The following is a 27,684-nucleotide window of genomic DNA, read 5'->3' as shown; positions in this document are numbered from 1 at the left end:
ATGAAAGTTATTTACCATTGATTCCGTATTAGTGTTTTTACCATTGATTTCTTTGTGTTTAAAGTTGAGTTAACTTTTACAAGGTTTTTTTTACTTTAGTAATTCTTTATAAGTTAGCTAATGCTTTTAAATAAATTAGTTCAAGTCCTCATTTTAAACAGTTGAGAAAGTATTTTAAAGGAAGCTTTGATTCAATGTTTTTCGTTCTAAAATATTTTTCACTTTCATATTGTTACAAGTCTTCTCTAAACTTCCTATATTCATCAGCTGTTTAATAGTCTTGTTTAATGTTCTAGGTTCCTGGGCTAATCCCTACCTACCTGAAGACAAGATTACATTTCATAACCCGAAACGTCGTATAATATTCGATTTACTAGATGTTCACAATAATCCTTTGAACAAAATTGTTATTGCTGATATCCTTTCTTAAGAAAAAATAAATAAAACGTCTTATGTTTTGCCATACTATACAAGTATTTTACTGCATTTACTTCATCTACCTGTATACTAGTTTTAATTTTAGATTTTCCGTTGAATGTCTTATAATGAACAAGAGTAATTACATTTCAATCGACTTTAGCACTTTAATATCCAGACTTACACACTATCTTAGCAAATTAAAAATAAACTATTTCTACATATTTTCTGTTTTTATCAGTGTACAAAACAGTCTGTAACACAATTAACTTGGTTCATCATAGCCTAAACTTTACCTTCCTAATCCAACCTAACCTCAAATAACGACCACCCTGACATGCCTAAATAAGAACTAAATGTAATAATTCCACCAAATCCAATATACAAGTAAACATTATCGGCTACAGAATCATTTGAAGTGTTCCTTTATTCAATGATCATTTTAATCTACAATAGGTATCTTCTTGTCTATGTAACTATCTTCACTTCACAGCAACTTAGCGTAACAACACAGCATTGGTGTTCTACTAGTTGTATTGAAGTGAAATGATGTCATTTAGAACCGATTACAGACCTTCAAAAGTAGTATATTTTAACAGTACAGTAATATCTTCAGTAATATTCTTTTGTGGTGAAAAAATGGTATACTTGGATTCAGGAGATAGAAAACTATAGATTTCAAAATTTAAAAGCTCATTTAGAGGCAGTATCCATATTTAAATCCCAGAGTATCCATGGGCTTTTGAGAAAACTACAAGTCACATCCAATAAACCATATAGGCTACTTAAAATGTTCGTCATGACAAGAAACCTTGCGAAAAACTATCCATTATTTCATAAATTGCCCTTTAAGGTCGTAATTCCTTTTTAAAGGGAACTTTCCATAAAGCTGATGTTAAAAATAACTCAGCTGTACTTATTTGTAAGTTATTCTTTCAATTTGTTACCTTAAAATCAGGTGTGTTTATTTGTTTGTAGTACTGTATTCTGTTTTGTTTATTTCAGCTTACCTTAATCAATCAATAGTTTTGTTTTAATAATACTTATGAAGCCAAACGGGGTGAAACCCGTGGGTAACAGCTAGTATATAGTAAATACCATTTAATTTATTGCAATCATTTTTCACCTAATAACTGTATAAAACAAACAAAATATTTGGAAGGTAAACGAGTGTTGCTTGATTCGCTTTTACTCGAAAACCGGGTTTAAACCCTAAAATGCGCGAATGTCTCACAAGTCCCCTCGTTTGTTTATATTGGGCACAATATAACAGATAAATAATTAACAAACAACCAACTTATTCTAGATAGATGTACACAGAGTAGGAAGTAGGTCGCTAAGTGCATTCCTAAACAATGTACAGTTCAGCATAGTTGTGTACTCTATGTTGACAGTGGTTGAGCGAACTGTGTCACCGAGCCGATACCGGGTCTTGCACCCCATAACTGGGTCAACAACTGGGTCACCTGGGTCATATCTGGGTCATACTGGGTCAAACAGGGTCAAACAGTTATGGTTCTGAGGTGAAACGGTAAACTATCACATTGACCTACTCAAATTGTTTTACAACAATCGATTGGGGTTATGACTTCTCATTCTGTAAAATCTGAAATGAATGTTTGTACCAGCTGATGTTCAGATACCTGACAGAATTGAAATTTAAAAATTGTTTTCCTGTTTCGGGGGTAAATTCTGCATTAATCTCTTGAATTAATAGCAGAGATTCCCCTAGAGGGATTTACCCTAGAGGGAAAACAGTTTGCAAATTAATCATTTTATGGTTTTGTATTTTGTCAACCACAAATAGATAAATAGGCCAAAAACACACTTAAGGATTGCCGGACAAAAATATCAATAATATATTCAGCTCATCCTTAAGGATAAAAAATCAATAAGACATAAGAGAGAAACATATAAGTTATAATGGTCCATGGTAGATTGTAATGATAACTTCTTGTAATTAATTGTGTCTAAAATCTAAAGTAAAAGTTCCACAAGAAATACTTATGCTAGACTGGATGTGAACTGCGGTAACTTCCAAAAGTTACTCTTTGTAAGAATATTTTCATCGAGTACGTTAGTTAAATTTCTCGGTGTTTCATCAATATGGGTGTCCAAAACCACCAGTACATTCCTTTAAAAACGAGGGAAACCTATTCTTACAAACTAATAATACAGAACTAGCTAAATTGGGCACAGTCTACCAAATGGTGATAATTTCAAATCCAAAATCACACCGGAAGTGGCTTTTTCAGACCGGATGTTGACTGTTTTAAATGTAAACTCCCAATTTTGATCACAGAATTGGACTCTATGTTAAAAAATATATACCTTTTGTCTAAAACATAAAAAAACATGTTTTCTACCTCTAATTTCCTATTAAAGTCAATAATTTTAGGTCATTCATCTGCCAAAGTTACTTGAAACAATAATAGAGAAAAACAAATAACAAAGATTACATAAAGACATGTGGTTTCCAGGACTGGTTTCCAATTATCCAGCCCTTAATAAGTTTAATGCACTTTAAACCTTGTTTGGTTTCAACACTGGTGAATCACGAGTGGGTTTTCTGTAGCATAGTGATGTTCATTATGGATAATGTAAATACTATCCCGAGTAAAGGTAGATTCGTCTGTCCACAAAATCGTTTTCAGAAAGTCACGACGATCAAGTCAACCTGAAAAAAACAAAAGTATATACGTCTAATAACACTTGTAAAAATTTATTTACACTTATACTGTTGACTTACAAGACGGTAAATACATATAAAATTTGGTAAGTGGTGATCGATTTCGATTGGCACCTCGCCTATTGGGTCTGATGATAATTGGAGTGTCTAGTCAAAATCGATCACCGCTTACCAACTTTTATATGTATTTACCGTCTTGTAAGTCAACAGTATAAGTGTAAATATATTTTTACAAGAGTTATTAGACGTATATATTTTTGCTTTTTCAGGTAATTTAATAACATGTACGATGCTAATCAAGAAGATAGTTATTGATCAAGTCAACTAACAGAATGACCAAACTCAAGTGTCTATAGACTGTCTCTTAGTTCAAGAGTCTATCCTCGTGTGAAATGGTGGGGATGCAATTTTTCCTTTCTTAGTATCTTGGAGACGTAAGTTTGAGAAAATCCTCACGAGAAACTGTCCTTGTGCTTGTCCGTGGATCGTCCCCAAACCGCCCCAACACAGCTTCCTCAACACCCACATCTTGTATCACGTTTCAGACTGAACGATGTTTAGTGAGAAATTTACCATTTTCACGCAAACTCATATGAACACTGATGAATGTTCGTTTAATTGGAATTCGCCTATTAGGAAACCGGCGGCTCTATTCACGCCGGCTTTCAGCCGCCTTTTGAGAACAGAATACATAAACTAAAATAATATCAAGATTTTCTTCGTTGGTGAACACTGACATAGCACTTAATTATAATATTTTCCAAGTATTTCCATAGTGAATAATTTGAATGTTTACAATGCAACAATCAAAACCAGCTGGTTTTGTAAACAAAATTTAAAAACCCAGCTGATCACGTAAGTTGATTGACATCAGGTAAAAAGAAAATAATAGCTATTAAATTAGGATCCCTGTTTAGATTCCCAAAGTTCCGGCCTTAACGCAGTATTGACATAATATTTCTAAATTTGAATGCAGTAATAACTTTATTGGTGACATCATTTTAAAGGTTATAAAATGCGAAAGTTTTTAAAGTAATTTGACAAAACACTACATTAGTGTTAAGAGGTGAAACGCTACTTTGAAGTTGTAAAGAGGTTATTTGTTCTTTGTTTATGTTATGTGAGTTTTAAAGCGGGGTAAATAGGGTAGTATGTTAAAGGTGTTGCAATGATTTTGTGGGAAATTTAACGTTCTTTTCATTCATGTTCCCATTTGTTAGGTAGTGACTACTTTGAAATTATTCGAAACATTACAAATAAATATGTTTACATAAATTTGACAAAACTACAAATAACAATAGTCAAAAAACTGTAATCCGACGCCAACTTAACATTCGAACAAGTTAAATCAATTAAAAGTTAAACATAGTTGCCAAGGTTTCTTATTGTCAAATTACTAAGTAACTTTCTAGATCGACTTCCACTCGCTGCGTAAAGAACATAAACACGTCAAAACATAATTTTTCTCTGCCCCGTGATATGAAATTCAATTTTTTTCGCAGGATTTACGTTCACTAAATAACTTTAAAATAAACTTTAAATCAATGCCTAACAATTCTTACACCAAGCTTTGGCTTATGATGGTGCTGCTTTAGCAATAAGACCAATGTTGTTGACATTGAAAGATATTGGAATTTCTTATTCCGATCACCAATACATTTTTCTGAAGCTGATGTTACTTGATGTGATGTACTTCTTGTCAATTCAAATTATCTTCGAATAATTTAATTTTTGTGTGGTCATATGGTAAACCGAACACAACTAATTTCTGTATGAATAATCGAATAATCAAAGTTATGAAAGTTGATTGGCAATGTAATCTTAAGCTCTACTTCAGTTTATAAAATCGAATATTCTAAGTATTTCATGCGGTTGACGATTAAAATCGTATTTATTCTGTTTCAGATTATAAATTCGAGTAATTAATATTTCTTGCGTTTACAATCCGCTCTATTTTACTCTGGGTTGAATTTGAAGATGTGATAGGTCCAACCTACATGCATGAAGCTATTTACAGTAGCTTCCTGAATTTGATGGAATCGACATAGGAATCGCTTCGATTCAGGCTTTTACCAAGGCTTAAGAAGACATAGGCCTAAGTAGGTCTCCAGCCCACTGAAACTTCACGACACTATACTGCTTAGGACTCTAGAACAGTTTACTAGAGAACACTTATAGTTTCAGCAAAATTATGAACTGATGACAAGCCTTACTCTAAATCTAGCTCGTGATGTCATTCATCCATTCATCAAGGAATTTTATGATCTAAAATACAGAAGAAAAATATAAAAATAAGACTAAATAAATATAGAACAGATGTGTAAAGAAAGAACCATTTTTATTTTATACACTTTAGTGTTTCTTGAAGAAGTTATTAATGAAATATTTTGTCTATTCTTTAGTGTCTATAGTTTATTGTATGCTATTTTCTTTATTGATGGAAAATATGATATTCTTAATTACAAAGGGTCTCTGTTATATCGCTTTTTTAGCAGTCCTACTTAACCAATTTTTGAAATTTAGGTGTCATTTTAAAGCTTATGATCCTTCGGAGTGACGAATAGTAATCGGTAATTTCTTTTAGGGCTTCGCCCCCTTGGGTTTTAATACAGTTCTCTTTCAAATATTTAGTGATGCTGTTTTTTTCGGTTCGAATGTGACTCGTACTTTAACAGCTGATCCTTCTTGAATGTTTAACTCAGTCAGATTTTAAACAATAAACCACAGATTTTATGAAACTGTATCTAGGTTATTGTTTTGCTTTGTTCACTAAAAACTGCATAATAAACATAATATTGAAAATATAAAAGGACATTGCATTGAGCTTGATTTTCCTTGAAGTTTTTAAACCCTGTAAAAATGCCCAATATGTGCACGGGTCCCCTCGTTTAGCTCTATTCTACTTCGAATATTTTCGAGTTATATAAGTCTTTTTACGATGATTTGGTAACCTAATTTTAAATTATATTCTACTTCCACACTTTGGTATTACACCAACCACACCGATAAATCGACTTCCAAATTAGATTTTAATTAGTTTAAATAACATAATCTTCTTAACCTAACCACCCTTAGGTTAAGTTAGGTTAGGTTAGGCCCCGTTAATGCACCGAGAGCGGGAGCGGGGTGATAGCGGGCCCGCTCCCGCTGTGAAAATTTAGTCAAAATTGTGCAAGCGATAGCGGTAGCGGTTGGTCATCGGAGAATGGAAGAGGGACACAGTCTTGCCAACTCAAACTCTGCCAAATAATTAACACAAATATTTGTCCTAAGTGCACGTGCGCGTGGGTCAAGTTGGCAACCCTGGCTGCAGCGGCTCCCGCACCCGCCGTGCATAAACCGTCTCATTTGACTCAATGTAGTTGAAAACCGCTCTATCCCAAGCAACCGCTGCGATTTCTAACTACACAGCGGGCGAGTTAGAAACCGCAATGGGAGGTCAACCGCTCCCGCTATCGCTCTTCGTGCATAAACAGTCCCATTTAACTCAATGGTGTTAGAAATCGCTCCCGCTCTTGGTGCATAAACGGGGCCTTAGGTTAGAATTATTATATCTGGTCAGTATACCAAAGAACCTACTTCCGATGTGACATCCGTACAATCAAAGTTCCTCAGATAACCGGTCTACCAACACGTCCCACTTCAGATTAAAATAATCTTTTTTCTTTTGACGAGAGTGAAAACTCAGATAAGAACTCACACTAATCAAAACGTTGAGGTGGTCATGACTCACTTCAGATAAGACTCGACTTTTTTACGCTAACAATCACCGTATCAAATTTTCACAATTTTTACATAAAAATTCTAATCAAACGCGTGCAAGAACAAAGCGACGATAAGAACATTATGATTGCGGAAAACAAACTTGCATATTTACCTACTATTTGTCGCTATCAATTGTCCTTGAGCGAGATAACTGGACAACCTGCCCGGGATTACCATTGTGTTCGATTGTTTATAAGATGCGACGAGATTGCAGCATTCTCGTCTTTTTCACAGATTTTGCCAAGGGCGGTCCGTGATCGTCAGCCAAACATTTCCTCAGTTTGCTGCCGAATATCGGAGCAACTGCCCGGATATGGAGCCGATATGGATATTTTTACTCATTTTCAACGTAAGTAGAAAAACATTTGTGAAACCTAACATATACAGAGATATAGTGGATGTTTATCGCTTTATTAAAGGGTTTACAACAGTAATTGTTTGTTTTGCAAACAACGTGGACAACAATGAAACAACAGCAGGTTTGTTTGGATATCTGAGAGGTTGTTTGGAAAGCAGCGCTATTAAGGCCTTGTTAAAGTGATACGTGATACGCTAAGGCGCTTTAAACGTGGCTCCCTAGTTAATTGATTTATAATTTGATTGATGTATTTGGGTTCACGCTTAATGTATTTGCTGTATTTTATCTATATTTTTAATACGCTAGGCATATTTTTGTCATAATTGTTTTGGAGTTTGAACAGATGAATACTTTGAAATTGACACTAATATTTGAAATAGCTGGATATACAGTACTAAAATTTGAGACGTGTGCTATAAGGATCCTTATATATATATAAATACGTGAAGGATATTTCTACGAAACACTACTCCCCCATTAATAATGGACGAATTTTTACAAACGATGTGTCAAAATGAAGTATTGTTTGTGTAGATGCCCCCTTTCATTAATTTGCCCCACAGGCCATCAAAATCCCAAAGTGTTTCCTATGGATAAAAGATTTTGTTTACTTAACCGGACGAATAATTTGTATTAATTACAGCTGTTCATAGTAAACACAAAATGATACACATAGAGGGTTCGTTTCCAGTTTCGATAACTGGAGTGGAGTGATTGATTATATTGATCTTTGAGTTGACTCTTTTAAGTCATCGGAAGTTATGATGACTGTTATTCGTTTTGAAATAACGCCGGTAATACTTTACAATTGCTCGAATTCGAGCTACAGGTGCACTAGTTATTATTATTTGATAAATGATGAACTAATAAGATTAACGATTTGGCTTGTAATTAAAATATTGATAATAGTAGTTTACGCAACGATTGCGTTAAGTGAGTCATTACGACACGAGTAGAAAATTTAAGGCACGAGCCTTGGTGAGTGCCTTAAAAACTTCTACGAGTGGCGTAAAGACTATTAACGCGAGTTGCGTACACTACTTTACCTACGACCGTTTTTTAATTACTATCAATCTGGATTTAATTACTAACAATCACTACTGATAACTTTTTAGAGAGGTTATGTTTTCGTGTATTGTCATTGCCACTGAAAGTGATGCAACGACTTGTATAATCAGCTGATTTCCTGTAATTGCGTGTTTGTTAAACTTCGTTAAATATTACATTGCTAGCAGCATTCTTACCATAAATAATATTGTATCAGGTACAATTCGGCAAATATTTCATTTATTTTTGGACTTCCACCAACTTAATTAAGAATACGCGAGTATCAACATGAACAAGTCGGATCAACAATTAAATTGGTCAACTGATCAGCTGATCAGCTGATTAGTTGACGTTCGAAGCATTACAATTTTAATTCTTTTCTCTCAATACTTGAACCTCATTGGTCCGTTACCTGTGTGGATATGAGAAAACTATGCGGATATGAAATGAAACTATGCGGATATGAAAGTAAACAGCTGTAAAGTGAAACTTTTCAATTCTAAGAACTGGACTGAAATGGCTACTTTAAAAAACGGTCGTAGGTAAATATATTTTTCCAAACGTATATGAAGAAGTCTTCAAGAAATTTGGGTGGGGACACCAGTGATTGAAAGTTTAAGCTTGAGTTTCCACTTCTATCAGTAATTAGAGGATATGATATTTGTAGAATTACACTAAATGATATTCAAAATATAAAAGAACCATTTTATTGAATTCTTAAACACATCAAACTAAGCAGAATATTTACTAACAAACTTAATAATAATAAATCAGCTGATGTATTAATTACTTATACATTTAACTATCTAACACTTTCCCCCTCTTTCTTTTTACACGGATTCAACAGCTCCCATTCTATGTCTCATCTGGTCCGCATGTTTCCTTTTTATAACACCTCCACAAAGTACATCATATGAGTACAGTCCATTTTTATTTTTCACCACTCCAGCTGACCAACCATTCCCATGTTCATTCTTAATCCACACATCTTCTCCTTCTTCAAAAGTTCGAACTTTTTTGTTGTCCCTCCCTTGTTCTTTCCAAAGCTTCATCTCCATCTTTTTCCTAAGATTAGGTTTCATATTGTCAAAAATTGTTGGTAGTCTACGACCGAGAAACAATTCTGCCGGAGCCCTACCAGTTGTTTTCTGAGGCGAGTTTCTGTAGCTAAAAAGAACATTTTGAAGAGCTAGCATTCCATCTCCAACATCCTGCTTTGTTGTGTAGAACCGTCTTTTCAAAGTAAGAATTAGTCTTTCCACAAGTCCATTACTTTTAGGATGGTAAGGAGTTGTTTTTATGTGGTTGATAGAATTTTTCTCAAAAAATGTTTCCATTTCCTTTGATACAAATTGAGGTCCATTGTCTGTCACAATTTCACTTGGTATTCCATATCGACTAAACCAAGATCTCAATCGTTGAATGATTGTTGAAGAGTTTGTTGTCTTGAGACAGTCCACTTCTGCCCACTTTGACAAAGCATCAATACCTACCAACCACATAGATCCGTTGACTGGCCCTGCCAGATCAATGTGTACCCTTTCCCAAACTCTATCAGGTACATTCCAAGGATATAATGGCACTTCTTCCACATTATCTCAATTCTCTTGACAAGATGTGCACCTCTTGATATAAACTTCGATATCTTTATCCATGTTGGGCCACCATACATAGTGTCGTGCTACAGACCTCATTGATACAATACCAGGATGTCCGGTGTGCAATATCTTCAGAACATCAGTTCTCATGCATTCTGGAACTACAATTCTTCCAAACCACAATAATATGTCATCTTCAACACTCAATTCATCTTTCCTCTGTTTGTATGACTTCAACATTTCAGGAACAACGGGGTGCCATGTATTTCTCAATACAAAGTTTTTTGTCATTTTAATTGCTTTATCTGTAAATGAATTTTGTTTCAAGAGGTCATAAGACATGATAGAGTTAACCTTATCAACATTCAAAAACCCAATGTGAGCCTCCTCAGGTTGATCTTCTTCAATCGGAAGTCTTGATAGAACATCAGCACACACATTATCTTCTCCTTTTCTGTACTCTATGTCATAGTTGTATTGATTCAACTGGAGAGCCCACCTCACTAAACGGCTATTTACAACTTTTGGTAGATCTCGCATATTTCCAAATATCCGTTGTAGAGGTTTGTGGTCGGTTACTAAAGTAAACTTCCGACCATATACATATTGATGAAATTTCCTGAGTCCAAACATAATAGCTACTTATACATTTAACTATCTAACAGTATTGAACTACAGTGTAAAGAATAGTTTAAACGTCTTGTACTTCTTAGATAAAACTTAACGTAATTGTATTATGTTCAAACAGAGTGATGGAAAATACTGTTTATCACACAAATATCACCAGTGAATAACCCCAATTATATAACATTAAAATTGTATCAACCAACCTGTTTTTCAACAAATAAGCTCAAGATTCTCAAGTTGAAGCTGGGACACCATGTACATAAAGCAACGTTTACAGTATTATTGACATGTATTCGAACGACGATTGAGTGACGACTTATCATCTAGTAAATTACCACAATCTTTCCGCAGCCAAATTTAGGCTTTAGTGTCTCCACAAGATTTCTGATTAGGTTAAATAGTGTTTCCTAACAAGCACTTAATCCATGAGAAAACAACGTTTCCAAAACAAATATGATTAATATCTAGGAAACAATCATTCACTGGTTATGCTCAAATTTGTGATCCAGTGAATGACCGACTGAAACTGTTCAGCAAATGTTGATCAGGACTTTGTCTTAAAATTAGTACAGACTTGTACCTTATCATGTTTAATGTGAACATATTGAACCCTAAGCCCGAGTATACCGGCAACCTCCGTATATACAGGGTGTCCCGTAACTCTCTGGACACATGTATATAGGGTTATTGCTTAAGTCAAGACAAACACATTTCACCATAGGAACATGGGTCTGTGGTGTCTAGTTTACCGACTGTCGGAAAACATTAATAACTCTTGAACTGTTTAAGATACAGCGTTGAGACTTTGCAGAAATGTTAATCTTTTTAAGGCTTATCTTTGGTTAAAATTATACCAAAAAAGCATTAACCTTATCAAAATGGCAGCCATTTAAAATATTTGATGCCAAATTTCACGAAAACCGTTAACTTAAAGAAAAATTGCAGGAGACAAAAAAGTTAGTAAATTTTATGTAGATGTCAATGATACCTTATTTGTTAAGAATGGAACAACGCTAAACAACGTAAAAGGAGTATTAGCATTGTTTAAAGGGAGAAAAGTGGTCATGCATTTGGAAAAGAAGACATTTCTCTGTTATTATTTATCCATTCTTAACATATAAGGTATCATTGAAATCTACGTAAAATTTACTAACTTTTTTGTCTCTTGCGATTTTTTCCTTAAGTTAGTGGTTTCGTGAAATTTGGCATCAAATATTTAAACCGGCTGCCATTTTGAAACGGTTAATGATTTTTTAGTACAATTTTAACCAAAGATAAGCTTTAATAAGATTAACATTTCTGCAAAGTCTCAACGCTGTATCTCAAACCGTTTAGGAGTTATTAATGTTTTTTGTAAAAAAACACATAAATGCCGACAGTCGGTAAACTAGACACCACAGACCCATGTTCCTATGGTGAAATGTGTTTGCCTTGACCTAAGCAATAACCCTGTATACATGTGTCCAGAGAGTTACGGGACACCCTGTGTATCGGTATACATACAATATATCGGGCATCAATATTTCGTCATTTTTTTACTTTTAAAAGTTTGCTCCATGTTTTGTTTATTTTTTTATTGAAGCAAATTTCCCTATAGGAAAGTAGCTATTACCGTAGGTCTCATGGTTAGCCTTGAGCCCGGGACCTATTTACTTTTTCGTTTTAATGTCCCCAGGATTTTGATTATATTCATTTCTTCATTTATTTATTTATTTATTTATTTATTTATTTATTCTAACGGCAAGATCATCAATTTACAATGTGGATTCAAGAAGCCTATGTGGTAACAGCATGCATTTTAACAGAAAACTTAACAACTAACTTAAATCTATGGCAGGAGCAGAGCAACATTGGTAACAGGAAATATAAACTTGACTAGGAAACCAATACTGTAATTTAAATTTTAAATTGTGTTTAAAGGTGTAAGGCGGGATAAACTTGAATGAGTTTTCTAATTTTTGACCGTCAAAAAACAAAATTTCCTAATTTCTCTAGAAAATGTTAAAGAGCTTAAAAGACAAATAAATTAGTATGTTGAAGTGTTTTGTGTTGTTATTGGTTGCGGAGAAAATTCAAAAAATTGTAAATTTAAAATTCCCATGTTATTCTTACGTAGAATATTGTAAGGTGTTGTAGTTTGCTTGTTTATGGATATATTTTGATCAAACTTGGCAAATTTATTTTTTCAATACTAAGCTATTAATATTTTACTAAAAACACACTTTATTAGCCTCCCTGTAGCAGCAAACCTAAGTACTTGTTTAACCTAATGTTATTTAAATAGATTTGATTGAAAATCCAATAATGAAAATGGAAATTCGCTTAGTCTGCAGGTTTGCTGCGGAGAGGGTATTTATTATACAGGCTACTTAGTATTATGGCAAAAGGTTATTCCCTGGTTATCTCATAGTTTGCCTACTTAAATGTGCATCGTGACCTGAGGAATACTAAAAGGTGTCTTATTGTTCTGAGTGAAATATAATAAATTTAATGCTTCATAGAGGATATTTCTGTAATCTCCTGGGTCTGAGGTGGGAATAAAGAGATATCCGGTATTGCCATTTATATCCAACAATACCAAGCAAGGCCAATAAATAGGCAGCAACTGTGGCAATGTTTGTAAACGTAAAGTAATATAGAAGTTGACTTTCACAATATTCTCTAATACGGAATAGAAGTACTAGTAAAATAAAAAAGTGAAAGTCAAGAGAATCAACCAAATATTAAGCCCAAATCGTAAAATATCGAGTAAAAGTGGGTCAGTCATATTCTCGATCATAGTTAAAGTGAAAAATATGGTATCGAAGTAATGACTTTGTTCTTTATTGTTTCGAAATATACAAGTTGATTCTCACTATACAGTAGATAATTACATTACGATGAAGTTATTAGTTTGATTATGGCACACAGTTTAATGCAAAGTACACAAGAGATTTTCATTAACATTCCCTAAGCAGTAAGACTGAGATTTGCCTGTATAATTTACACCGTTAGTAAGTGTAGCCATATACAATATAGATTGCCAAAGGAAGGTTCCGGCGCCCACCGCTAGGAGTGCCGTGTAGTTACGGCGTACACCTACAAGTGAGGAGCGCAGGAACCGTATACTACCAGCATATGCTGCGCCGTAACTACACGGCACCCCTGAGTGGTGGGCGCCGAAACATTATGCTAACCGCAGCACTGCTGACGGTCTGTATTTATTCTATATGTCTATGGTGTAACTGTTGTTTAGAGCAGGCCCGCTTTTATAAACGGGCAGACCGGGACGCCCCCTAACCAAAAAAAAAACCACCCGCGCTAGGAAAAATGGGTGCTGGTCTTGGGTTTGCCCAGGGATCCACTGACCCTGGTTTACAGTGGATGTGGATTTAAAACCCCCACTTTATTCCCTTGGGTATTCTTCCCTATTAAGGGCATGGGCCAAGATGTGTGTCTAACAAATTCAAACTCATCAATTTTTTTAATAGTCTAGTAAAATTATGATTTGGCCTGGGCAAAATTGCTTCATAAGCCATTGAAGTGGTATTCGACTCAACAAATGTTACTTTACAACATATCCAAAATCCGACAAAATCCAACCATGGGAAAGTGTCTAAAAATAAATTTTAAAATGGCGGCTATTTTTCTTAAAAGCCATTTATTTTTAAACCACAATAGTCAGATAAATATGGGATATGGCCTTAAAACAATGCAAAAAAACATTGTATGGTTTTATTTGTTATAGTGTTGGGTGTGCAGAGTGACGTAGCCTACTAAAAGTTGCCAAAAATCGGTCTACAGGAAACCCCCTCAAATGACGATTAAAAATGGCGGTTATCCCCAACATTGGACACATTAAAAAATACATCACATGCATTTTTATGCATATTTTTACTTGAGATTACAACCGATATTTATTGGGTGGTTAGTCCTTAATTTTTATAGGGAACGCATTTTGGCCGCCATCTTGGATCTGCCATATTGGATCCGCCATATTGGATCTGCCATATTGGATATATAAATATATTTTTTAAACGTAATGATAGTGTTAAGACACATCATTATAAAATTAGATTTTCAAGCTGATTTCAATGCTAATATCCATTTTTAAATATATTTTTTCATTTTTAAGATATGTTCAAACGAAAATTCTCCCTCGTCCATTTCTTATGGACGTTTAAACATGTTTTAAGATATTTTTTCTTATATCTCTAGTTTTTACTAACGCTTGCAGTTTGTTCTAGCCTTAAAATATTCTATGGTAAAAGTGTTTTCATTTGAGCTATTGATCATTAAAATCGGACGTGTTATAGTCGAGCTACAAACCCTAACACAATATTAAATTTAACTTTTTAAAAATAAGTTTTTATTAATAGATGTATATCTCGGGTTTCTAATATGTAACCAAGTTCTTTCTTGTCTCAAATTACTCAGTGGATGTTTGGCTTTAATTTTATGTATCACTTAATAAAATCCGACAAATTTAAGATGAGTAATGAATCTTAATTTAACAGTAAATTATTTCTTTTACGAAATTTGTCTTTAGTTTAGGGCATTTATCCCCAATTCTAAAAACTCCCAATAAGTAATCCATAGCTAAAACAAAAGTCAATAATGTTACTATTTATTTAAGACTGTAAAGATTTTTGGGAGTTATTTAGAATTGGGCATATATGTCTAAAACTAAAGACAAATTTTGAAAAATAAATAATCTACTGTTAAATAAAGATTCATGACTCAATAAAAATTCATCAGATTTTATTAAATGGTTAATAAAATTAAATCCAAAGATTCACTGAGTAATTTGAGACCAGAATGAACTTGGTGACATATTAACAACCCGAGATATACACATTTTAATAAAAACTTATATCTAAAAAGTTAAATTTAATATTGTGATAGGGTTCGTAGCTCGTTTCCAAATCATCCGATTTTAATGATAAATAGCTCAAATGTGAACACTTTTATCAGAGAATATTTTAATGCTAGAACAAACTGCAAGCGTTAATAAAAACTGGAGATATAAGAAAAATTATCTTAAAAAATGTTCAAATTACGAAACGTCCATAAGAAATGTATGGGGGTACGACTTTTTGTTTTGTAGTCTTTTTGCATTGCCTGTTTTGATATGTTTACTGTTTTATACTATATTATTCATGTTTATTGTTTCGTGTAATAGTTATTTTTTCACATATTTGTTCAAACGTCTGAGAATAATGTCCTTCTTAGTGAAAAACTCGTACTACCGTACAGTATCTGAAATACCGCCAACCCTAGAGTGATTATTGAAAATGGTCCATTCTTCTTTTATGACCCATTGCGCAACTGTGGGTGTAAACAGAACGGACTGTCTTGTTCTGCTTCTTGAGGGAAGTGCCAGATCAATGAATGTAAGAACATTGAAACAAAATGATACCAGTTATTCAAATGAATAGTTTGTCCAAAAAAACGTATTAAATTTAGTTGTTTTTCGTAACTATGGAAACTAAAATGTATATACAAATATGCCCTTGTTGTTTTAATAAAGTCTATTCTTGTATTCATTTGATATTTCAACATCCAATCTGATATTTAATTAATGTATATGTGCTTTTCGTTATCCCATACCACCAAAAGTCTTAAAACAAATATCACAAAAATTTGAAATTTTGCCGCCATTTTGAATTGGATTTTTTAGTAATTTCCCATGGTCGGATTTTGTTGGATTTTGGATATGTTATAAAACATTATTTTCTGTGTTGAATACCACTTCAATCGCTTGTGAAGCAATTTTGCCCAGGTTTAAGGGTAATTTGCCGTATTTTGCCTGGACTATAATATAAGCCAATCATCGGTCTCAGGTAAGAGACACGACTCTCGGCTTTGTAAAGAATACGTGATTTTTAACGTATATATTTAACGTGAACAGCTACGGCCATGTGGGGTGGTCTTATACTAGGCGCCACACAAAAGTCACTGCGAGAATCAACGGATAGAAAGGTTTATTTTATAGTTACCACAACTTTAAATCAAAATGTGTGTTTTTATTTAAATTTATAGCCTTATTGTCTATCTTTCTACTTAAAGAGAATTTCGTTTATAATCTTTTAATAAGTCTAAACTTTTAAAAAATTAATAAACAACGTAGGATTAAATAGTTCGATTTCAGTGACACCTAGCGGTGACTAGGCGAACGTTTACAAATCTGGAAGCTGCGGTAGTTGGCACCTAGTGCTGTTTGGCGGAAACTTCTCTGTGGTTTACCAACATGTAATATTATGTAAATTATGTGATTGTTGTATGTGATAATGATTGTCGTAACCTTTTTTACAACACAATACTTGATAAATAATATCTGATGAAAAACACAATAATTTCAGACCATCCATTTGTATTCATTCGTGAATCGTGAAGCAATAACACGTTGATAAAGCACGTTTATTACATGGTATTTAAAGTATTTGCTGTTCTACACGTCTAGGTCTCGATTTAAACTAATTATGTCAAAAAATACTACCCAGACTGATAAACTTGTAAGATTAATAATGGAAAGAACACAACTGCAAATATTCTTAGTTATTTTACAATTCCATAGCCCTAATGAATAATTTGTTTAAATGCTACCGGTACTTATAAATAAAAAGATTTTCATCGTGAAATCAATGAGCGTGTGCGTGAAACTGGTCACGTTTGATCAGTTAAAATAAATTATAAGGAACTTACTGGACATGTACGAGAGAATAATAATGTACCTACGGTAGTAAATTGCAACAGCATCTAAAGTGGAGAAGTACTACGTGCCTACGAACAGATTTGGGTTTTTCATGGTACAAAATGGAAGGCACTTTAAGCATTTGTAGAGATTTGTAGAAGTCAAAGATCCTAGAAATAGGTAGGCTTTTAATGCTGATTCAAACAAATTATTCATTCAAAGCACTATTAGAGCTATGGAATTGTAAAATAACTAAGAATATTTGCAGTTGTGTTCTTTCCTTTATTAATCTTCCAAGTTTAACAATCTGGGTGTATTTTATTTTTTTTGACAAAATTAGTTTTAATCGAGACCTAGAAGTGTACATTTACAGCACCAAACCCTTTGAATACCATTTAATAAAACATTAAAATTCACTGATTTCGCTACATCTCTTTAATCAATAAAGGTACCAAAAAACATTAAATGTAAAATTGTAGCTAATTTAAAGGGCTACAATGTGGTTTGTAATGAAACCCATGTTGTAATTTTAAATTTTTGAGATAACAGCTTTTGAAACTTCAAAAAGTTTGAAAATGCGTAACATAAGTAAAATGTTGGGAAAAGTGTTGTAACCGCAGTCTTTTAAAAGCCCATTTAGCAATTAAAGTGATATCAAAATTTGAACCCTCCACAAAATTCCACCTCTTTGCAGTGAAAAGTAGTTAAAATGTATATTTTTTGTACGTTTTTGAACACCCTGTAAATAGGGATGGAAATAATTTAAAACTTTTTCCATTAAAATACTCAGGACTCAAAATACCTTCAAAATGAGGTATAACACGACCCCCCTTGACATTTGAAAATTTCCCAATAACTACACCCACCCCCCAAAATCTGCCATTTAGTGTGCTTTTTTTGATTTAAAAATAATTTAGCTGAATTCCTTGGGGTCAAAATAAGGGGTCGGAGTTGCAATTAGGTTTATATTTGTTTTCGTATAGGAGCTATAGAAGCTGGCCGGGTGGTCTGGGACACCCTTGAGCCCCCCATACACTATCCAACATGTTGGACGGACATGTCGGGATCCAACGTCTTGTCGAAACATAGGATCGCCGGAATTGTACCCCCCGGCGATCGTTGACGTCATTTTGACGTCACGCCTAGGGGGGGGTACAATTCCACCCCGTACACTTTGATTTGAACGAAATCTAATCTATTTAATGTGGGCAAGTGATCAGTGAACCGGATAGTTATATTAGATATTAAAAAGAGCAGGAGATGTACGGCCCGGAATTGTATCCCCCTGGAATTGTACCCCCCGGAATTGTACCCCCTGCCAACATCAAAATATTTACGTACGGGGTGGAATTGTACCCCCCTGGAATTGTACCCCCCTCTTGGACAGCTAGCTTGGCTTGAGTACGGGCTGGAATTGTACCCCCCACCCACTCGATAAACTTGATTGGTATTATGAAAATGAAGTAGTAGAGAAAGCCTTCTACAGTGACATATGTTGGATTTTCAAACCTGTACAGAATATAGTGATTGTACTAAGGAACTATAATCTTGAAGAGATTATCCAAAAATCTGGCTTCGCCACTTTACTTCGCCTCGGGCTATATGCATATTTTATTAATTTTCTTTTAACCATGAACAACCTGATTACCCAAGCTGATTGATTTTTTTAACGATACAAGCAGTGCAGATCCTAACAAACTTTGTTTTCAAGAGGAGTCGCAAGCAGCAAATTTCGGCTTAGTTCTATAAATTTGAAATACTTACCTTTTGATTACTGCACTTAGGCCTAATAACTAAGCTATACTAGTTTGTATACAATAACTACGCTATAAGAATGGAATGGTTATTTGTTCACGTCAAATACCTGTTGTAAAATTTAGTTGTAGGTATCTGGTACAAAGTATTTCACAGTTTGTCAAAGATTTAACCTTTGTGAATTTAAGCTAACCCATGAACAGTTAGTACTTGGGAAGGTTAAGAAAATATTAATGAATAACGTACAAAGAAGTCTGTTAGGCCTCTCGCACGTTACTCGGAATGGCCTTAATTTGCAGTTTCTTAGAATATCCTTTCTCAACAAGCAATTCATTAGGTGTGTCGGCTAACTTGGTTCAGTTCACTTTCGTGTGATTCCCCTCTAATATCCAACATAACTATTGTTTTGATTTTAGTTGGTAATCATAATAGACAAGCTCCTGGGTGAAATGGGGGGTACAATTCCAGGGGGTACAATTCCGGGCCGTACATCTTAAGCGGTGACCAGGGGGTACAATTCCAGGGGGGTACAATTCCGGTCCTGTAAGAAGGGCTAGACTGACGGGGGGTACAATTCCAGGGGGGTACAATTCCACCCCGTACACTAGCCAAATAAAAGTGAGTTATAACTGAGGGGGTACAATTCCAGGGGGATACAATTCCGGTCCGTACAGTTTTTTAGATGCCAGTGGATTTAATCAAACCACTCGTGCATAACAATATCAAAGTTTTATGAGGGGGGTACAATTCCAGCCCGTACACGCCGTTTTGGTCGAGAAAATGAGACGTCATCGTGACGTCACTAACCTGCAGGGGGTACAATTCCAGGGGGGTACAATTCCGCCACCCCGAAACATATTGGACAGTGTGTGGGTTCCGACCCGACATGCTTGACGGATATGTCAGGTCGGATGCTCGGTCCGATAGCACCACCCGACTCGAGCCGTCCGCCTGACATGTTGGACCCATCGATGTATAATACTCTACTACATACATCGATTATACATAGATTTATTATGCATGGGAGTTATTATACATCGATGGTTGGACCGTGTGTGGGAAACCGTCAAACTGCTCGCCCGACTAGCCACAGTTTCCAGTTGACTTGTATTTAGCGAGTTGTGTGTGATAACCGTCCCATTTTCCCTAATGTAATTTAATGGTAATAAACAGTTCTGGTCAGAATTTATTTAACTCTACAGAGGACAAGAAAGCGTTGTGTGATGTCAAAAGTAAACTCTATTGCAATAAACATGTGCGTAAAGAGGAGCACGATATTCTGATGGAAAATTGCAAGGAACTGTATCCAGAGTGTGATTTAAAGTTCGTTAAAAATAAAATTGAAAATTTAAGAGCTCGTTCCGTAGGCTCTAAAAATCTCTAAAAATCATCGCTAAAAATCCCCCACAAACAGCTACAGTCGTCTCGAAATCCACCTCAGAACTAATATTCCACCTGACTTGTTGGGTAACATGCTCGATAGTGTGTGGGAAACACCCGACAAGTCAGGTTGGCTGATGGGTCCGTCGTCAGGTCAGGTTGTCAGGTCGGGTGGCATGTTCGATAGTGTATGGGGGGCTCACGCTCAAACTCCGAATTCTGACATTGTCCGAAACTGTTACCCGGTTCGCGATGTGAACGAATAGCCTGTACAAACTACCGCAAAAAAATCTACATGAAATCCACAATCACTAGGTAAAATAAAATAAAAATTACCTAATAGGAAATAGTATAATACGTTACTAGCCCGGTAAGTGGTGTTTTACCGTGCGAGAGACGTACGATACTTTACATCATACTACACAGAAAAAATAGTACATATTAAACTCATAATACAATTTATTTAGGACATAGCATAAATTAAAATATTTTAATGTTTCAGAAAATAAAATAGGCCGTTACGATTAGCTATTTATTTCATCAGCTGACTAAGTGCACGGTAAATAGTAGTTTACGCAACGATTGCGTTAAGTGAGTCTTTACGACACGAGTAGAAAATTTAAGGCACGAGCCTTGGCGAGTGCCTTAAAAACTTCTACGAGTGTCGTAAAGACTATTAACGCGAGTTGCGTACACTACTTTACCTACGACCGTTTTTTAATTACTATCAATCTGGATTTAATTACTAACAATCACTAATGATAACTTTTTAGAGAGGTTATGTTTTCGTGTATTGTCATTGCCACTGAAAGTGATGCAACGACTTGTTGTATAATCAGCTGATTTCCTGTAATTACGTGTTTGTTAAACTTCGTTAAATATTACATTGCTAGCAGCATTCTTACCATAAATAATATTGTATCAGGTACAATTCGGCAAATATTTCATTTATTTTTGGACTTCCACCAACCTAATTAAGAATACGCGAGTATCAACATGAACAAGTCGGATCAACAATTAAATTGGTCAACTGATCAGCTGATCAGCTGATTAGTTGACGTTCGAAGCATTACAATTTTAATTCTTTTCTCTCAAACCTCATTGGTCCGTTACCTGTGTGGATATGAGAAAACTATGCGGATATGAAATGAAACTATGCGGATATGAAAGTAAACAGCTGTAAAGTGAAACTTTTCAATTCTAAGAACTGGACCCTAAACTTCAGCTGGCAACACAAATAGGTGCCCTAGAGAAAGTAGTACGCGCGGTCCGTATCACTCCGCAATTTTTCCTCGGCAAGAAATGTGCTCCGCGTTTTAAGAATATAATATAGTTCCGTATGTTTTTTGTAATTTGAAGTTGTTTCCGCGCCTAAAAAATACTTTAACCGTATTTTCTTGTTTATTAACATCGTAGGAATGTTTTAAAAACGTTTAAAAGAAAAGTCCAGAAAGTTCAGAAATACCGAAACTATAAACACGAAATGACAGGTTAAATCGTAGTTAAAATAGTCAATCAGCTGCTCATAGTATTATTATCTTTAAGTGTTGCCAACCTATTTCCAAGCGTACACGGATTACGTGCATAATATGAACCACGCTGTTTTGTGTTGTTTCGTTGGGATCCTGATGTGCGGCAAAGTATAAACCGTACGACAAAGTATAAACCGTACGGCAAAGTATAAATATGCAGCAATTGGCAGCATTCTGTACTATAAACAGTACAAGGAAGCAAACTTTGTCGGGTGACTGTAGGAAAAAAAGATTTGATTTGTTTTGTCAACTGTTCAAAAACAATCAACTCTTCAAACAAGGTCTCAAATATGTAATGACTCACTAAGATGACTTATAACTCTTGTTATTAAATATACTATTACCGTGCAAAATCATTAATTTACTCTGAAAGAAATTTAGTATTGCAGATACATTAATCCACTTTCAAACTCCGTAATGCTCACCTTTACTACTTCCTTAACTACTCCCTACGTCGTGGACCTGTTTGCCCTCCTCCCCTATCCCATTTTAGAATTGCAGATACATAAATGCCACAGACAGTTCCCACACTCTGCACTGCTACCCTTACTACTTCCTTCACCATATGCTACATCATGGACATATTTTCCTCCCTTCTCATAGCATTTTATGATTGTAGATACCTTAATCTACTCCCCATTAACAGTTCCCAAACTCCAGACTGCTCACCTTTACTACTTTCTTCGCCACTTCCTACAACGCGGACCTGTTTCCCTCCCTTCCCATAGCATATTAGGATTGCAGATACCCTAATCTAATCGTCATTAACAGTTCCCACACTCCGTACTGCTTGCCTTTACTACTTCCTTCACCACTTCCTACGTTGTGGACCTGTTTCCCTCCCTTCCCATAGCATTTTAGGTTTGCAGATACCTTACTCTAATTTTTATAAACAGTTCCCTCACTCCGGACAGACAGGGTCCTTGACTACTTCCTTCACAACTTGCAATATACCATTTTAGATTTGCAGATACATAAATGCCACAGACAGTTCGCACACTCTGCACTGCTACCCTTACTACTTCCTTCACCATTTCCAAGTCGTGTGTGTTATGTGTGACATATAATTTAGTAAAAAAGATTAACATAGTGATCTAATTGACAAATGAATTGCTTGGCACGATTGTACCGGACTAATGCAAAGAAATGTTAATAAAGTTTTTCGTTTTCAGGGATGCCTTGCGGCCGTCATCAGGCCAGATCACCCCAAGGAGGAGGCTCGCCAGTGTGTGGTGTTCAACGTGCCTCACATCTTATGTGCTCCTGACGTCACCAAAGTCTCAGTGACGCCATACTACGAGTACCTTACACGTCCACACTTCACCAACCTACTGGGTCAAGAACGCTCTTTTCCTCTTCATGAAATATATGGCGCAGGAGTACCATGCAGAGTAGAATGTTGCCGTCCCTCTTCCGAAAGTCACCATCACTCAGAGCATTCGAAACATATCTCGAAAGAGAATTCGAAAGAAGGAATAACACATGTTCAACATGACAAGACGAAAGAGATTTCTCGGAGTGAGAAGCAAATTGGAGAGAAAACGAAACTAAATCAAAATGTCGTTTCGGGAAACGATCAGGTAAAGAAAACCCATGAACATTCTCGGAGTGGTCATGATTCGTACCGAATTCCTCATAAAGAAGAAGGCTACTGTTGTGATCATGGCGACTACTTTTACTCTACTCATGGGAATTGTTCCAATTGGTGTTATGATTATAATTCAGGATATCCCTATGATTCTGGGATAGACCACCGCCATCGTCAATACGACCACGACAACATGCAGCATGGACAGCACGACCATCAGCATAGACACCACGATCATTGGCAAAGACAAAAAGGACATCAACATGGACACCATGGTCAAAATGAAAATTACAGTCATGAGCATGAACACAACGTCCATGAGTATAAACATCACGGTCCACATGGACACCACGGCCATGAGCATAAACACCACGGTCCAAATAGACACCACGGTCCAAATAGACACCACGGCCCAAATAGACACCACGGTCCAAATAGACACCACGGTCAACAGGGAAATCACAGTCATGACTATGAACACAACGACCATGAGTATAAACACCACAGTCAACATGGACACCACGGTCACCATGGACATTATGGTCAGCATGGACACCACGGCCATGAGCATAAACACCACGGTCAAAAGCCTGGCCACCACGAACAACATGGACACCACGGTCAACATGGAAATCACAGTCATGAGCATGAAGACAACAACCATGAGTATAAACACCACGGTCAACATGGACACCACGGCCATGAGCATAAGCACCACGGTCCAAAAAGGCACCACGGTCAACATGATCACCACGGTCCAAATAGACACCACGGTCAACATGGTCACCACGGCCACGAACATAAACACCCCGGACAACAAGGACACCATGGTCATGAGCATAAACACCACGGTCAACATGGATACCATGGTCAACATGGATACCATGGTCAACATGGACGTCACGGTCAAAATGGACACCACGGTCAACCTGGACACCAAGTTCAACATGGACACCACGGTCAACATGGACACTACGGTCAACATGGAAATCACGGTCAAAATGGAAATCACGGACAACATGAACACCACGGCCATGAGTATGGACAACATGGTCAACATGGACACCACGGTCAACATGGACACCACGGTCAACATAGACACCACGGTCAACATGGACACGACAGTCAACATGGACACCACGGTCAACATGGACACTACGGTCAACATGAAAATCACGGTCAACATGGAAATCACGGTCAACATGAACACCACGGCCATGAGCATGAACACCACAGTCATGCGCATGGACAACATGGTCAACATGGACACCACAGTCAACATGGACACCACGGTCAACATGGACACCTCGGTCAACACAGACACCACGGTCAACAAGGACACCATGGTCATGAGCATAAACACCACGATCAACAAGGAACTCACGGCCAAGATGAACACTACGATCAACATAGACACCACAGTCAACATGGACACTATGGTCAACATGAACGCCACGGCCATGAGCATGAACACCACAGTCAAGCGCATGGACAACAAGGACACCACGATCACGAATATAGCTGTGAACACAACGATGAGTCCTGTCAACCTACTTCTATTGATACCGATTATGAATATGGCCATCACCAGTTGAAAAAGTCTAATCACAGATCAAATTATCCGAGGTATGTAAATTTGGATTGTGACGACACATCAGATGTGTCAGATTCTATACATCCGACCAAAGAATTTGACATTGATTTTACGGACAAGTACTACAGAAAACAACTGCATCGTTGCAATAAACACCAATCTAAATCACGAGGTTACGGAGAGCACCACAACGGACACCATGGCAAGCCTAGACACAACAACGAACCCCATGACAAGCCTGGACACCACAAAAAACATAATGGCAAGCCTGGACACAACGACGACGAGCACCATGGCAAGCCTGGACACCACTACGGACACCATGGCAAGCCTAGACACCACTACGGACACTATGGCAAGCCTAGACACCACAAAGAACATAATGGCAAGCCTGGACACCATGGCAAGACTGAACACCATGACAAGCCTGAACACCATGGCAAGCCTGAACACCATGGCAAGCCTGAACACCATGGCAAGCCTGAACACCATGGCAAGCCTGAACACCATGGCAAGCCTGAACACCATGGCAAGCCTGAACACCACGGTGGACACGGAAACCATGGCAAGCCTGAACACCATGGCGGATACGGACACCATGGCAATTCTGGACACCATGACGGCCACCAGCCTGGACACCCCGACGGACACAAGCCTGGACACCATGGCAATCCTGGACACCACGGCGGACACCAAGGCAAGCCTGAACACCATGGCAAGCCTGAACACCATCCTGGACACCACGACGGATACGGGCATCATGGCAATCCTGGACACCACGGCGGACACCAAGGCAAGCCTGAACACCATGGCAAGCCTGAACACCATGGTGGACACGGACACCATGGCAAGCCTGGACACCCCGATGGACACAAGCCTGAACACCATGGCGGACACGGACACCAAGGCAAGCCTGAACACCATGGCAAGCCTGAACACCATGGCAAGCCTGGACACCACGGCGGACACCAGCCAGAACACCATGACGGCCACCAGCCTGGACACCCCGACGGACATAAGCCTGGACACCACGACAATCATCATGTCAAGCCTGGACACCACGACAATCATCATGTCAAGCCTGGACACCACGACAATCACCATGTCAAGCCTGGACACCACGACAATCATCATGTCAAGCCTGGACACCACGACAATCATCATGTCAAGCCTGGACACCACGACAATCACCATGTCAAGCCTGGACACCACGACGAACCCCATGTGGACACTGTTCACAATACTGATAGTCATAGCCATGACCATGTTAAAGCTACAGATGAAGTCGTCCATCATGTAAACTCAAAAGAGAACGATAAAAAAATTGTTTGAGAAATAAAATAAAACCACGTTGACTATACACATTTGGGGTGTATATTGAACACCCCACACCCTACTCCAGAAAGATCAAGACAAACTGTGTTGTGATTTAGTAGTATGTCAGGCCTGTTTTCTCTGGGACTATTTTAATGTCGTTTAATGAATTGAAAATTTACATAATCAAGTTAATTAAATAACCGTAGTTAATGCATCAATGGAATAGGCGTAGTTGTACTGCATAGTTGCTAAAAACAATCATCGTGCAAATTTTGATAAAACATTTTTTGTGAGCTGTTGGATATTTAATTTTGACGATTTGTTTTATCTTGAATTTTATCTTTTCTAACCATTAACCAGCAATACTTATCTAATAAAAAAATGTCTAAGATTTTAAATTATTCAGACACTGATAATTAGTTCACGCATGCCTTGTAATTTTCAAAATGATCGTTGGTACAAAGTTATCTTATTACTATGATCTGGTACTGGTTACTTCAAAGTAGAATATTTCATGTGGGTTTAATGTACATTTAACCATTTAATCAAAGAAGTATAGCCCAATTTGGTTTGGTAAATTTGGCACGCAAAACAATGTTATTATCTTATATTGGTTTTGATCAAAACTGCTTTGTATTTGATATTCAATGTTACAGGTTACGTGTAAGAAATGTTCCTAACTTTCCTTACTATATAAATAAAAAATTTTGCCTAAATTGTTGTCTATTTATTTTCCTTTTGAACCAAAACGATTTATTTCACATAGATGCATTTCTCATATTTTTTTTAAGATATATATCACTTTTGTTTCAATTCTCATTTTCAAAATTAGTAAACCTGCTATAGTACATCTTCTATCCTATATTATAACACGAGCTATGTCTGTTTGTCTGTCTGTCTGTAATATATATCTCGAAATCCAGCGGAAGGATTTCGACTTAATTTTGGAATTAGAGACTTCAAGCCGTTTTTAGGTGATTGGCGACAGCCACTACTTCAGGAAATTTCGTTTTTTACTACACAACTCATTTAAAGATTTTATATTGGCCTTATGGGTTGCTAAGTAACTAATGTTGGTTGGACAAAATAACAAGAAAAAAGTAACCAAAAACTTGTTAAAAATGTGTTTATATCAAGCCATCCACAGTATACTAGCAAACTACATAATACAGTAAAGTACAAAGGTAAAAATATCATTTGTCCTATTGAGCAAAGATTACACAGAAGATTGCTCGGTACAGGGGGAAATAGAGTAAGTGTTGATGAGTGTTTAGTGTTGGTGATTACTTTAAAAGATACAACAGGAAATCTAAATTTCCAGGGGGGCGGAAGTTTTTTCAAGAT

General features: G+C 36.5%; 1 protein-coding gene across 1 annotated transcript; it reads left to right on the top strand.

Moving 5' to 3' along the window:
• Positions 1 to 7,122: 7,122 nt before the first annotated feature.
• LOC128993090 (hornerin-like) lies at positions 7,123 to 26,355 on the top strand. The gene is made up of 3 exons (XM_054416846.1): positions 7,123 to 7,220; positions 23,014 to 25,678; positions 25,823 to 26,355. The coding sequence occupies exons 1-3, from the start codon at positions 7,185 to 7,187 to the stop codon at positions 26,353 to 26,355; spliced, it is 3,234 nt and encodes a 1,077-aa protein (XP_054272821.1). The 5' UTR covers positions 7,123 to 7,184.
• The last annotated feature ends 1,329 nt before the right edge of the window (positions 26,356 to 27,684 follow it).

This window comes from Macrosteles quadrilineatus, unplaced genomic scaffold (genome assembly GCF_028750875.1).
Source record: "Macrosteles quadrilineatus isolate MER2022 unplaced genomic scaffold, UCM_ALF_1.0 Scaffold_4__1_contigs__length_99947679, whole genome shotgun sequence".
Taxonomy (NCBI): Eukaryota; Metazoa; Arthropoda; class Insecta; order Hemiptera; family Cicadellidae; genus Macrosteles; species Macrosteles quadrilineatus.
This window is presented reverse-complemented; position numbering and strand designations above follow the sequence as displayed.